A 15,412-nucleotide genomic window follows, 5' to 3' on the forward strand; every position below is an offset into this window, starting at 1 on the left:
TCCCAATTAAATGGAGTAGCATAACATAGTTAGATCTGCTGCAATGGAGATACTATGTATCTCGATGTAACAAGCTGTTTTGACATTGACATGGTAAACGCTCTTTAAGAAGAGTGTAAAGCAGTTTGCAGTGGCCTAAAGTTAATCACGTCTTCGTCTATGCTGGAAAAAATTTGCGAGCGGCCTAAGATAACCTAATTAATTAAATGCACGGCAAGCCGGATTAAAGTGCCTGGCGGGCCGGATCTATGATAAACTAATAAATGCTCGGCGGGCCCGCAGTTGGCCCGCGGGCCGTAGTTTGGACACCCATGCTCTAAACCAAGGACAAATGGCAACTCTAAAATAAACCAGTTCTTCTCTAATTGTGGCTTTTAAAGCAACACCAAAGAGTTTTTTATACCTTAAAATAATGTTTCCAAAATCGTTTCAGTGGTTCATCAACTCGTAACAGGGTGAACGTCAATTCTGCATTTGCTTCGCGGCCCTCTATCGGCTATAACCGCACTATGTAAGTTTGCCAGATCGGGTAGCGGATCTGTAGTTCGATGGAATGAGACATAAGAAACTACAAATTTGACTTGCATCTGATGTTGCAATACATCATACTTTTTTAAGTCATGCAAAATATTCTACCTTGTCTGTGGACATCGTTATTTGCAAAGCCGGTGCTGGATAAACAAATAGCGTGCGCGCGACAGAGAGAAAGTTCTTTGGTGTTGCTTTAAAAGCCTTTGAGATGTTACTTACCACAAGTAAAAAAATAAAAATAAAAAATAAACAAACACTATAAATAGATATGCAGTATGTCATTGTGATAATGTATGCTATTAGTCAAGAACACACACACACGGACAAGGACACACCAACTTAAAGACATCACTGGTGTGTTAAAGGAGAGAAAAGAGAAACAAATGGAGCGTTCACAGCAGAGATGAAGGCATACACTTGTCTATTTATATAAAAAGCACAAAGAGTACAGGGTCAAAGGGTGGCATCAGCGGTGCTCGTAACTCAAGGAGACTCTCGTTGTTGTGCGGGAAGACAAGAAATGAGTCACACTTTACGCAACGTCTCGGAGACCACACACGGGAGAGTTGGAGACGTGAGGAATGGTGAGAGAAAAAAACCCCTAAAATGTCCAAGGTTAGAAGTCTCTCCAGCATCATCAGGCTCAGATGAAAAGAAGAAGGGGAAATGCATCTAAGCTGTACAAACTTTGCAAACATACAAACAAAGTCCACATACAAAAGACTTGATACAGATAAATAAATACATGCTGGGGGAAAAAAAATTGTTCAGCTTCATTTCATCGTGGTGAGCGTCATGTAATTCTTCTTAGAACTGTCCTTAATAGAAACAACTACTGCAGTGGTACAAAATAGTTAACACTTCCCTATCATATATATATATATATATATATATATAAAACACTGTATGTCCTTATTCTTCAAAAGCCGCTGGTATGAATGGTAGGCCACATAAACAATGTTAAGGCCACATGTCAGAAGTTCCATCACATCGGTTTCCCTTGGACTAGGAGCCAATGCTCTTTGGCTGGACAGGAGTGTGAATGCACAGACTACGATCTCACTTCAAACAGACTGATAATAAAAACACTACAATTCTGTGACCACTGTTCCTAAAAAAGGCATGAGTGGTATGAGCAGGTCAACTCTATAGCTGTGCTTTCGCTTAGAGGTAATCATGTACAAGGCAAGATCAAGTTCACTTTCCATGAGATTAAACCCCGACTGCATGTAATGTTAAAAAAAAACATGGTTGATGGTGAAAATGTTTCTCACAAAATGTGCCTTTCCTCATGATATTACTATCTATTCTTTTTTATACATGATCCATCACCACACAAAAAAAATCAATGTTAATCAGAAAAATTATCAATATGATATCTTCTCCAAAGTGCAGTCCAAGTTCCTGAGGGACATCTTTAAAATCTCAGAGAGTTGGAATGATTCTCCTGCTTGGAAAAGAAGAAAATCTTAAAAAAAAAAAAAAAAGTGATTTGCTTCATTTTTTCCAGTTACATTTCTAGTCATACAAACAGGCAGAAATACACATGCAATAGAAAAATAAGCCTCTTTCTTCAGCTCAGAGGACTGGTACTGCAGAGAAAATGTCAATGACACTGGTGGGTCATAGGCTACGTGAAGGAGGGAGAGAGGGAGAGAGAGAGAGAGAGGGAGGGAGAGAAATATAGAGATGTAGATCAATAGAGTGTGTGAGAGACGAGCAGTATGTTTGACAGAATAAGTGTGTCTGTTTCAGACAGTGAAGGGCACTGAGGCTATGAGATGTAGGCCAGCTTGTAAGCGTCCTGCGCGGCCTGCCCGATGTGTCCGTTGCGTGACGGGCTGAAGCTGGGCTCGGACATCAGCACCTGCGACGGGCTGAAGGGGGTCTCGGGGGTCTCCCGGCCCGAGCTGTCCTCCTCGCCCGGCTCCGCCGAAGCCGCTGACCCCTCCGCTGCCGGTCCGGCGGCAGATGCCGGTCCAGGTCCAGGTTCTGCATCAGGACAGGCTCTGGAGCTGCCGGACGCTGCCGCTCCTCCAGCTGGGTCATCTGAGTCCGGCTCCCCGCCGCTGAAGCCCAGAATCTCGGCCACAGAGCTGGGCAGGTCCTGGACAAGAGAGGAAAGAAATGGCATTGTAAGGGTGGACACAACACAACTTTAATACAATATTTTTCTCGCTTCGTCTCTCTCTCTCTCACACACACACACACACACACACACACACACACCTCTATGCTCTAAAACACACTAATCCCTTATATATACACACTCTTAAACACACACGTACAAACTCACACACACACACACTCTAAAACACACTAAACCCTTATATATACACCCTTAAACACACACGTACACACACACACATATATGGAATTCCAATCTTAATCAATGATTGTGACTCCACCAATTTAGCCAAAAGTCTTATCAGGGCCCAGCAGGCCCAGTGCATTTTGTTTGCCTCTAAATGGAAAACGAAGAATCCATACAGCAGTGATGGGAATCGTTATTACATCTGTAGTAATACAATAATGTGCCTGCTTGTGTGCATGTGCTTACTGTATCTGTGTGTGTGTGTGTGTGTTTGTGTGTGTGTGTGTGTGTGTGTGTGTATGGCGACTGACCTTGCAGTTTTTCAGCTGGAGGCAGATGGCTTCAGCTTTGCAGAGGATTTCCTCGATGTTCAGCTTCATGGCGAGCTCGTTTATGTGCTGCAGGGGAGGAAGAGGAGGTGGGAGTCGGGGGATTAGAGCACGCGGCAGGCAGACAGGCAGGTGCCCCGAGGCAGCTAGTCACGGCGGCCCTCACCCTCAGTCAACGCTCACAGGGACAGGGACACACACGCCTTATCATACAGTGGAGGGAATGAGGGCTCAGATAGAAAACTCTACCAGTACAAATGAATGTGAAAACAACATTATAATAACCAGTACACACACACACACAGCTCAATAATATACAACCTATTCACAGATAACATTTATCAAATTGAGGAAATGTCTATGGCTACAGTTCCGGCTCTTAGGCTCTGGGAACAAGAGCTCAGGCTGAAGCCTCCCCCCATAGGCTTAAAAACTACTAGAAATGATCCCATCATGACACATTACAAGTTGAAATGTGTATAAGCATACATATGATGTTCATGAATAGTGCCTAAGAATGGAGAAGTACCGAGGAAACAGAGGAAATGCCCATGGCTACAGCTCCTAAAGCATCCCCGTGTCCTGCTCCTACAGGAGGGCATTCCCACACCTCTGCCTGGGCCGCTCACACCCGTCCAGGCCCTTCCTTGGGGCTCCTCCCCCTGCTGGGCCTTAAGTGCCAGCACTGCCACCCCATTATGCACATTAAAAGAGCAGAAACAACTCCCCAAAGAGCAGAGACAAAGGGGCATTTAGCGGGCTGGGGGTTGTTGTTGTTGTTGTTGTTGTTGTTGAGTGTGAGAGTGTAACAAAGTGTGTATAGATGTTTGTGTGTATGAGCTGTTTGTGTGCGAGTGCCTGTGTACACTTGTGTTTGTGTGTGTGTATTGGCACTTGTGTGTGTGGTGTGTGTGTATACTTGTGTGTGGTGTGCGGTGTGTGTGTGGGTGTGTGTGTACATGCACATTCATGACTCCGACCATGCCATTGCGGTTGTAATTATGGCTTGGCGCAGGGTACTATGTGGGCACAAAACAGAAGTGCTCTGCGGGGACGTAATGATGCCCTGTGTTTTTAATAAAGACTGAGGAGAGCCAGCCGCCTCTCATCACATGCTTGCCACCTTATTGCCTGCCAGCCTGGGAGGTTGGCATCACGGGCAAAGGGCTTGGCACTCCCCATAATTGAGGGCCCGGGAATGGAGCGGGCAGCCACCTTTGTGATGTTGGCATATCGGGTGCCTCGTGTGGAGGGGTTAGGATGGGGTGTCCTATTTTAAGGGGGTTTTTTAAATACCGCTGAAAGCTCTCAAACTGGCCATGCACAGAGAGAGAGACTGCTGTGGTCTTCCAAGGGCCTTTTTTCACTTTAGTATGATGCTGTGCAAAATTGCTGTTTCCTCCGGTGGCCTTTAGAAAAAGTGCATGTCATGAAAGGAATGACTGAGCATGTGCGAGCGTATTTGTGAAAATAAATATCTATTTGCCATGCATAATGTGTACACATGATGTGCTAATAGTTATGCATGCATATGCATAGTGTGTTCATATGTGTGTGTGGTGTTTAAACAAAGTCCTTTTAGGCAAGTCCCTCCATTTGGCACTTTTTGGGCACTTATCGGGCATCTATTTCGGCAGAAATGCGCGTGCGTAAGGCTTCACGACACCAATCTTGCTCCAGTGGCAAGATCACAACACATGATTGGCACGATGTCTTCACAACACACCACATGATTGGCATAATGTATTCACAACACAACACATGCTTGGCTCAATGTATTCACATGTCAACGTTTTGCCGCGGAAGGGGTGAGACAACTGAGTGCTGTGTCTCCTCATTAAAAAGTCTCTGGTTTAAATATCAGTGGATGCACATACACTGGTTTGTGTGTTTTCTTGTTGTATAGTTTTGACACTTTCTGATACATAAATGTACAGTTTTGACTGTGTATCCATGTTTAAGGCCCGATTCAGTCACTGTTAGCTACCCTGACACAGTTAACACATATGAAGAGACCCAATCATAATTTAGGCTACACGGAGCCCCCATCGGAAATGCACTTACATTGCATTACAAATTATGCTACATCTAGATCTCCTAGTATAGACCCTTTCAATCAGTTCCTAAAGGGTTTCCAGTTGAAACTTTCAAAACTAACGCAGATACTTTGAAATGAAAATGAATTGGACTTTAGCGTAATGCTCTACAAATGTCGACTTTAAAACTTGTTTTTTAATTTTTTTGTTTGTCACCAAATTATAATCATCATCAGCTCAATGTTGTTTTCTGTGCCACTACGAAACAGCCCTTAAGCTAGGTGTGTGCACCTGCATGTCTATGTGAGTGTGCGCGTGTGTGTGCAGGACGGGTGTGTGCAGGACGGGCGTGTGCAGGACGGGCGTGTGCAGGACGTGTGTGTGCGCAGAACGGGTGTAAGCCGGCAGTCGAGGCAGGGTGGGCAGACCTTGAGGATCTCGTTGAAGCCGTAGCGCTCCTCCATAATCTTCTGCTTCTCGGCGTCCAAGATGGCGCAGCACACCAGCAGATGGAAGTTCTGGCAGGGCAGACCCGTCCACATCACCTGACCACAACAAGGAGAGGAGAAGAGAGGGAGGGAGGAGAGAGAGGAAAGGACAGAGCGAGAGAGGGAGAGAGAGAGAGATTTAACATTCCTTTATTAAACCACTGTCATACCTTACCCTTCAGTATTACACCCACAACTCATCAGTAACTTCACACATCAACAACATCCCTTACTTTGGAAAAAAAACATGAATCAATTTATAATAAGAGAGAAAGGGTATTGTAAACCAAGAGAGAGGGGGCAGAGAGGTAGAGAGAGAGATGGTGTAAAAAAACATAGTGATGTGGAGAGAAAGGCAGATAGAGAGATGCAAAATGAGAGGGGATGAGGGGAAAGGAAGAAAGGGAGAGAAGGATGGACAAAGAGAATGGAGGTGAAGGACAAAGAAAGCAGGAGGGTAAAGAGAGAAAGAGAAAGAAAGAAGGAAGGAGAGATTGATCACTGACTAAGAGAGCGAGATGATCGTGCCAGTTGCAGGTCTGCAACTTATTTATTTATGTTTGGCAGAGTGGGAACAAATTACTGAGAGCGTAATTAAATGGATTTTTAATTGATTTTCTCCCTTCCTCCTTCAAAAGCTGGCGGTCAATCTGCTGTTGGGTGCCTCTGGTCAACACCCGCCACACACACACACACACAATTTAAAAAAAAGGAGTGTGATGTGTCTGCAGTGTTGCCTTGGGAAAGGCAGCAAACACAAACACATCATAAAACACGTGAGGATCACTAATCAACCAGATCCAATAACAAGGGAGAACAGGAGAGAGTTTGTCCCAGGGAACAGCGTGTACCCTCCAGTCAAAATATAGAGAGCTGTGCATGTGTCTGTGTGTTTGTGTGTGTGTCTAGATGTGTGCGTGTGTGACATCAGATTCAACTGCAGTGGATGCTATTAATTGTCTAACAAATGTCAAGTGTCAACATACATGCACTCATGTATGCATGATGGTATAACAGTATTTCAGGGTGAGTGTGTGGGTGAGTTTGCCTAGTGTGAGTGTATATGAGTGGGAATGTGTGTCTGGATGTGTGTGCGTGTGTCTGTCTGGGTTTGCATAGTGTGAGTGTATATGAGTGGGAATGTGTGTCTGGATGTGTGTGCATGTGTGTGTTTTTTGCACCACTAACCTCCCACAGGCGCTGTACATCATGGAAGCTGAACTCCCGCTTGAAGCGAATCAACAACCAGCGGAAACAGAAGTACAGGTAGCCAGAGTCCTGCGATTCTGAGAGAGAGAGAGAAAGAAAGAATACAAAGACAAAGTGAGAAAGACAGAGAAAGAGAGAATACAGACAAAGTGAGAAAGACAGATAAAGAAAGAGGGTAAAGACAGACAGACAAGACAAGAGAGAGGTGAAGATTATTCATCATCTCAACAGCAACACATCGGATAAAAAACATGTATAGCACTGCCGTTGATGTATCTATTTCGGCTGAGACCCTGAGACCCTGCCAGAAAGGTCTCCCGGGTTTATGTAACTCTGCATCACCAGGACGTTCGTGAAGGTCAATAAACCCAGCGCTGTCATACGCTAAAGGAGAAATCCGGAGATTTTTCACATAGATCTCCGCTTCTCGAGGTCACTAAATACTGTCGGTACGACAGCTAAAGCAGTCAGGCAGCTGGACCGCTATACTCTGGGGGCATGAGCATGGGGGCTCACAGACATGCCCCCACAGTGTAGCGCTCTAGCTGCACTACAGAGAAATTAGAATCTATGTGGAAAAAACTCCAGATTTATCCTTTAAGTAGCCAGTCCCTGGAAAGAGAGACAGCTGGACAAATGCTGACAGGGCGTCTCAAGAGAAGCCAAAAACCTGCGGGGAAAAATCCAAAAAAACAATGATGCTCTCCATCTTCTCCACTTGCCCAAATTCCCCTACATCTAACCTTTCCTGCTCAAATTAAAGCCATAAATAACCGCACATTCATTTGCATATTATTGGACTTTGCTTGTTTATTGTTTTTGGGAGGGCTCTAAATTGCAGGGCCTTCTGTTTGTGGCTTAGACGCCGATACGTTTTTCACATCTCTTCATGTGTGAGCCTGAGAGTGTGTGTGTGTGTGTGTGTGTGTGTGTGTGTGTGTGTGTGTGTGTGTGTGTGTCTATGTGTGTGTGTGTGTGTGTGTGTGTGTGTGTGTGTGTGTGTGTGTGTGTGTGTGTGTGTGTGTGTGTGCGCGCACAGAGGAGGATTAAAGGGGGAAATTAATCAGGAGAAATAATGACTATAAACTAGGAAGCGATACATCACTGTCCCCGAGTCTGCTGTCGTCACGCTGGGAGGGGAGGAGTCTTGTGCGAGGCCGTTGTGGAGCGCTGCTGGTCCACTGGCCTGTGTCCGGCGAATGACGCCAGCACACGCTTCAGTTCCTGTCCGGTCCTACTTCCTACACGATGACTTGACTTCTGATAAAGTGTTCTCAAACTCTCTTCACCTTCTATCTTTTGCTGAGTCTGTAAGTGTGAGCGTGAGCATGCAGGAATGTCTGGGTGTGCATGTGAGACAGAGAGAGATAGAGAGAGAGAGAGAGGGAGAGAGAGTGTGTGTGTGTGTGACTGATGCAGTGTATGTATGTGTGAAATCAGGATGAGTATTTGAATATGTGTGCGCGCGTGTGTGTGTGTGTGTAGGTTGCAAGTTCTGTCATAGGCTGTATACAGCTCTGCTATGGTAATCACCACACTGCATCCTGATAAGTCCTTCACAGCAGTGGGGACGGGCCAATCAGATACAAGACATATGCAGCACGGCCTCCGGACAATAGGACGAGACGAAATATCTCTGCACGTTGAATGTAGAAAGATGAATATAGCACACATTCATCCCTTCTCTTGTTTCTGGGCCACGACCACTGTCCCAGTTTCTGCCTGGCTGAAGTTGGCTCCTTCTCCCCGGCTGCGAGTGGAGAGGCTGGCACGGGCTACTCCGCTGTAAAGGGCTTAAGTAAGTGGCGATGGCCGCGCGCGTGTCGAGGGTTCATTAGCAAACTCCTGGCATTTGTTTAGCACTTTCTTGCCAATGGCAGCACATGGCAAACCCACAACCCCAAAGGGCTTTCTGAGCTCCAGAAGTGTCACGCTGAAGGGCGCCATTTTATAATATGTGCTAAAATAGTAGTGGGCAACCTCTCTCTCCAGGGGGTCATATAGACTTCTATAAAGTGAGCCGTGGGCCACACATTTGACGACTGATTGAAAGGCTAAACGCATTGTACTGTTAAATGATGCTAAATGATTACAGCAGGCCTCTGCCTAACCTAATGCAAGCCCATTCAAAGGCCTAAACGTCTTTACAAGCTTTGTCATAGATTAGAACAAAAGAAATGTTACCTTCATATTGCAATCAACCTAAATACAGCTGCAACTTTTAGCCTATTTACCTTGCAGCGTGTCATTTGTCTTATTTATGCAGCATATATCACAGCTATTTCTTTTTATTTCCTTGTTTTGTTTTTGTTTAGTTTATTGTCCAGAAGGTGCTGTGGGATATTAAAGCAGTTTGCAGGCCAGGTCGGGCCGACAGACCGTTATGTTGCCTATGTGTGTGCTACAAAGTAATGTGTACTTATCACTTCATCAACTGAGTACAAAGCACTCAAATACTGATTTAATTACATTGTACAGGTAATATTGTTATAAGTTAAAGGGACACCAGGCAAGCCTGATGCTTTTTCTCTACGAAACTCCCCCTCGCTCGGTCTGAAGCTCTTTTCCTTTTCTTTGCGTCTTCCATCAAGGGTTTTCGCTGCTTCTTCGCCGGCTCTGCCATTATACACACGTTTGCAACAATCTCTAGCGTTTCGTTAGCCTGCCTCTGTGCTGTTAACTGACCCTGCTTCGGTCGGCGGGTAGGATACACCGAATTTGCAAGTGGGATATTCTTCCTACAGGCAGTAGGGGCGGGCGAGAGAGCCCCATAATGAGTCATTTAACCATATACCGACTTACGAAGATGATTAATTAACACGAAAACGTTGTCTGGTGTCCCTTTAATATGGAAGTTATTACTGTTGTTAGGATAAAAAAAGAAATGCAATAACACATAATACAATTTGATGTGCATATTGCTAATGTTATGTATTTGCACTGTAAAAAATTGTAGCCTACCACTACTCTATTTAACAAACAGGAGAAGTGCAGGACATTATTATTATTAAAAATACACACTGTTATTCAATACTAAATGGTAATATACTGAGTGCAATTATGTAGTAGTCATCAAGCTGTCAGATGTAGTTCCAGAAAGTGAGGAAATAAACCATTAGTTACCGGGGTAGTTCCAGAAGGCGAGGTAATAAAGCTTTCTTTAGGAAATAAAGCGTAAGTTACCGAGGTAGTTCCAGAAGGCGAGGTAATAAAGCGTTAGTTACCGAGGTAGTTCCAGAAGGCGAGGTAATAAAGCGTTAGTTACCGAGGTAGTATAAGTATGTATAAGTATATATACTCTTTTGATCCCGTGAACACACAGTGAGGTGAAGCACACACAATCCTGGCGCAGTGAGCTGCCTGCAACAACAGCGGCGCTCGAGGAGCAGTGAGGGGTTAGATACCTTGCTCAAGGGCACTTCAGCCGTGCCTACTGGTCGGGGTTCGAACAGGCAACCCTCCGGTTACAATTCCGAAGCGCTAACCAGTAGGCCACGGCTGCCCCTAATAAGGGATGTGCACCGTTCCTGGAGTCACGGCAATACCGGGTCAATGCGTGGAGCGTACGGAGCAAGCCCCTCTTCAGTCTCCCTGTTCCAAAAATCAGATTAATATATGGTCCTCGGGTAGAGGACGTATCAGATATTAAACTGATAAGAACAGATACTACACTTGATCTTAGCCAAAAGGCCGAGAAGCGATCCAGAAGGTGAGGTAATAAAGTGTTAGTTAGTGAGGTAGTTCCAGAAGGGCAAAGTAATAAAGTGTTAGTTACCGAGGTAGTGCCAAAGGGCGAAGTAATAAAGCGTTGGTTACCGAGGTAGCTCCAGAAGGCGAGGTAATAAAGCGCTAGTTACCAAGGTAGTTCCAGAAGGCGAGGTAATAAAGAGTTAGCTACCGAGGTAGTTCGAGAAGGCGAGGTAATAAAGAGTTAGTTACCGAGGTAGTTCCAGAAGGCGAGGTCAAGCAGGCGGAGCAGAGTGCTGAGTTGGATCAGCTGGGTCTTCATGCCCTGCATCTGCTCCTCAAAGTTGTTGTGCTGGGAAAACACAAACAAAATAAACAAACATGAAATAACAGCATTAGTTACATTTACAAATTGGTCTTTATACCCTGCATCTGTGCCTAAAAGTGTTTGGGTTTAGAAGAGATAAAACAAACAAAGCAAACAAATGAAATAACCACATTTTAATGTTAATAGCGGGGTTTTCATGATCTACATATTCTCCTCAAAGTTCCTGTGCTTTGAGGGGACAACAAATAAATACATAATTAATAAGCAAACAAAAACAATAACAATAGCCTTGAGTGCAGCAGCAAGAACAATACAGGCCATAACAGAATTAGAGAATGTCCATTCTGGAGTGTAGAATGCTGCACCTGGCAATTAGGCTTGCCTTCACCTGCGATCGCTAAGTCAATACTGAGTCAAGTTTCCAGATTAAATAAAAGGGTGTTGATGTGTGGATGCTTTATAGATCAGTGTGTTGATGGCTGAGAGACTGGAAACCCCTGTGTTGATTTGTTGTGTTGCATAGTCTGGGAAAACAAGAGTGGTGCCAGGTGCGGGCGCGTTCAGATGGGAAATTATGCAATGATGGCTGTTTACTACAGTAAATCTGCCGGGTGCCGCTCCGTTCGGAAAGCAATGAATGCTTAATGAATGCCAAATCCACTCAAAAGAGATCGGTCTGCCAAGACTGGGCCACAGGAAACTTTAGAGGAAAACTTTGGATGGATACGCACTGGGCAACATTATGGTTAACACTTCTGTGAGCAGTTATTGGTGTAACTGCTGGGCCTTTGCCAGTGGCCAAATCAACATTCAATTCTTGAATATTGTGAAGATAGCTTTTCTCCATGGTGCCAAGAACTGTAAAAAAAACAAACGCTGGAAGAACACTAATGCATAACACAAACACAAACACACACTTTCCCCGTTAGAGACTCCCACGACACTACACATTATAAGAATGCAGTTGTACACATTGCAGAAATACCCACAGACCAAGATCACAGGTCAAGCTTTCCATGCACCTTAAGGACAGTCATCTCTTTCTCTCAGTATGCCTCTGCACTACTCTAGATAGAGGCCACAGCACATCAACAGCTAACTCAGCCTTTTTTCCTCCCTCCTTTGACACGACAGATAGACGGATAGAGAATCAGCACAAACAACAGATGGACGAGAGAGGCTGGGAGAGAGAGAGAGAGAGAGAGAGAGAAAGAAAGAGAGAGAGGATGAGAAGATGTCAGAGAAAGAGGTGGCGTCTCTTACCATCTGATCCATGAAGGACACAAAACACCAGAAGGCGTCCACTTCATTCTCCATCACGAAGAGGACAGGCGAGAGCAGGTCACTCATCCCCTGGACATACCCTGCTCGGGGGGTAAAAGGAAGAGGAAGAGGAAGAACCATTAGTGTGTGCAGGCCCAAGTTTTAGCTGAAAGGCTTTGGTAGTGAAAGGACTGTAGTGCCTGCAGTGAGAGGGAGAGAATAGGAAGTGTAGGCTCAGGTGATGTTTAGCTTGAGAGGCTTTACAGTGACTTTGGAGGAAGGCCGCAACCAAGGCCGTGAGCTTACCCAGGTCGAAGTCGTACATGCAGTAGGTCATAAGGACGTCGTGTAGGAGGATCAGGCCGGGGTTGTCGTCACCCTCGAAGAAAGGATTGGTCCGGTCTGTCCTGTTCACGTCCTTTTCTGAAAGAGACAGACAGAAACAAAGGAAGATGAGGAAGATGAGAGTGCAAAGATAGTGGAAACGGGAGAAAAAGAGAAAAGAAGTCAAAATCATTAAGAAAGGGAGAGAGTGATAGAGAGAGAGAGCCAAGGACGATTGTTAGGCTCAATCCATGATAAGATGGATGGATCTCGACTGCCGATCAATCACCCAAATCCTGCTTTTAAAGTCTACGTGCAGAGTCTGACTCATTGTTCTCCATCGGACATTTTTGGATTAGAGAAAAAATAAATATATATTAAAAGTCCTGAAACTAGAACTTTTTAAAAAGTGCAACTTGACATAGAAAAGCGCATAACCAATTCCCTGTCGCCGGGCACCGCAGGGCTATTTCCATATTCATTTGCTCGACACATGCCAACACTCTTGCTCCCTCACCTCTCTGACTAAGGTTTTCGCGGCAATCAAACACACCACTCCAACTCCCTGCAACACTTCCCAGCCAAACACCTTCACCACACCCGCCCCCAAAAAACAAGGAGACTTGCAGGAGGAAGGGGAGGAGGAAAGTGCTGAGGTTGGTCGTTTGACGAGGCGGGTCGGTTCCAGGCCGGTTCTCGGTCCTTGGCGGAGGCTCAGTCTGAGACTGTAGGCGGGTGGTGGGCCTCTATCGATGCCGGCACGGCCGCAGCGGCCGGTGAAGGGCGTGTGAAGGCCGATAAATAAAACATGGCAGCAATCAGCCGGCGGATTGATTTCCTGGCCAAGAGCGGTGGGAGCTAGGGCATGAGTGTTTGTGTTTGTGTGTGTGTGTGTGTGTGTTTCTCTATGTGAATAAGTGTGTGTGTGTGTGTGTGTGTGTGTGTGTGTGTGTGTGTGAGTCTCTATGTGAATAAGTGTGTGTGTGTCTATGTGAATAAGTGTTTATGTGTGTGTGTGTGTGTGTGTGAGTGTCTATGTGAATAAGTGTGTGTGTGTGTGTGTGTGTATGTGTGTGCGTGTGTGTGTGTGTGCTACCACTAAGGCTGATTTGGGAAACAGCTGAACACAATCAGGCCAGAGAGTGAGGGGAAGCCAACGCGAGGACAGGTGTGTCCGCACGGGACAGAGGACAGGCAGCCAAATCAGCCGCTACGCTAGCGCTAGTCACATTAGCATTCCCACTGCTACCGGGATCAAAGCCGCTCCCACTACACACTGCTGATAAAAAACAACACGACTTGTGACTAATTCAGACAATAAGCCTAACGCCACTGCATACTAACAACAGGTACCAGTCCACTGAGAGAACAGCTGAGGTTGGGATTAGTGGGCTGGGTTTGAAAGGCAGCCATGTTGCCCTAACCTCTTCAATCCTCAATGACAGAGAGCAAAAGAGTTGTTTTTAAAGTGACTGAACTGGATTTCTGTGACTAAGTGCAAAGACAATGTGTGTGGTTGCATTAAGGTGTGTGGTGTTTAGAGTAAACAGAGTAAGTGTGAGTGTGTGTGTGTGTGTGTGTGTGTGTGTGTGTGAGAGAGAGAGAGTAAAACATATGTGCTGTGTGCTACATGTCAGGAATGTGTGCGATGTCCATGTATGTATGTATGGGTGGGTATGTGAAGGGGAGGTCATGCATGTGTGGCAACCATATGTAGATTGTGGCATGTGACCATATGTGCAGAACATACAGTATGTACAGTTAGGCAGTATGTGTGTGTGTATGTGTGTGTGTGTGTGTGTGTACACTGACCAATGAGACTCCTGTGGTCCCTCAGTTTAGTGTTCCTCTTCTCCTGCTCCTCACTGACAGACTTCCACTGCAGCTTCATACGGAAGTATTCATCCCTTCATCAGGCAAGATACAGAAAAAAGAAAGAGAGAGAGAAAAGGACAGAGATGGTGAGAGAGAGAGAATAAGAAAGAGGGAAACAACAGAGAGAAATTAAAGAGAGAATACAGCAGGAGGGAAGGAAAAAAACAGAAGAAATGGAGAGACAGTGACCGAGAGGAAAGGATGGCAAGAGGCCAAGAAAAAGAGAAAGAGAGGGGGAGAGAGAGAGTAAGAGTGAAAGAGAGAACGAGAGAGAGAGAGAGAGAGACAGAGGGGGTGTGAACAGGGCTGAGGCTAATCATCAGTGTGTGCCAGCCTGAGTGCTGGGTGGTGCTGCTGCTGTGGGGGGTCCTGCATTATGGATGAGGCTCTGGGGCCGCGGGGGCCCGTGACTGACAGGACCCGCTGGAGGACAAACAGGACCCAGGGGTGAGCTGCGGCCTTGCGTGGGTGGGCCAGAACACACTCCAGGACAGACACACACACACACACACACACACACACACACACACACCAGAAGCAGCCGGTCGGTATGCCTCCCTCCCTCCCTGCCTGCACCACTGAGTGAACTGGGGCTTGACTAGTAACACATGGCCCGACACGCCTGTCCACTAGAGAGTCCCGAGAACGAGACTCGTCGGTTTCATCAGAGTGCCACAGAGCGGAACATCAGTTACTCATCACAGACGATATGCAGTTACAGTGGAGACTGCAACAGCACTTATATCAATAGCCTAGAGACTAGACATTATTATATGTTTGCAGCGGTAACTACATGAAAATATTTTACCGTAGAACTTTGGGAAATCCCATTCAAGCCAATGGAGCGTTCTACTTGCCTTGTAAAGAGCCGTGTAATAAGAGAAAATAATTCTGATTAGCCCTAAAGAAAATGATCCATTATCTATCATTACGAAAGAGACTAAAGCATTGAGGCTGCATGGCAGGAATTGAATGGTGTCTGAGCAGGAAGACAAGCTTATTGATTTCACTCATATAATGTAGCCTAA

General features: G+C 45.6%; 1 protein-coding gene and 1 non-coding gene across 2 annotated transcripts in view; both read right to left on the minus strand.

Annotated features, from left to right (window-relative positions):
- Positions 1-935: 935 nt before the first annotated feature.
- Positions 936-15,412, minus strand: part of LOC143142358 (TBC1 domain family member 15-like) — a 42,844-nt gene continuing 28,367 nt past the window's right edge. The window contains exons 10-17 of the mRNA XM_076303199.1: positions 14,322-14,416; positions 12,492-12,608; positions 12,186-12,286; positions 10,847-10,946; positions 6,887-6,984; positions 5,639-5,755; positions 3,157-3,243; positions 936-2,638 (exon numbers count right to left, since the gene is read on the minus strand). Of these exons, the coding sequence (XP_076159314.1) occupies positions 2,306-2,638; positions 3,157-3,243; positions 5,639-5,755; positions 6,887-6,984; positions 10,847-10,946; positions 12,186-12,286; positions 12,492-12,608; positions 14,322-14,416 (1,048 nt within the window). The 3' untranslated portion in view covers positions 936-2,305. The remainder of the gene's footprint in view (positions 2,639-3,156; positions 3,244-5,638; positions 5,756-6,886; positions 6,985-10,846; positions 10,947-12,185; positions 12,287-12,491; positions 12,609-14,321; positions 14,417-15,412) is intronic.
- LOC143142729 (U2 spliceosomal RNA) lies at positions 10,419-10,609 on the minus strand. Its single transcript, XR_012990970.1, has one exon. It is a non-coding gene; the product is annotated as a U2 spliceosomal RNA (small nuclear RNA).

This window comes from Alosa pseudoharengus, unplaced genomic scaffold, assembly GCF_046254945.1.
Source record: "Alosa pseudoharengus isolate Yale_2024_CS ecotype anadromous, Long Island Sound unplaced genomic scaffold, YU_APseudo_1.1 YU_APseudo_1.1_scf_24, whole genome shotgun sequence".
NCBI lineage: Eukaryota > Metazoa > Chordata > Actinopteri > Clupeiformes > Clupeidae > Alosa > Alosa pseudoharengus.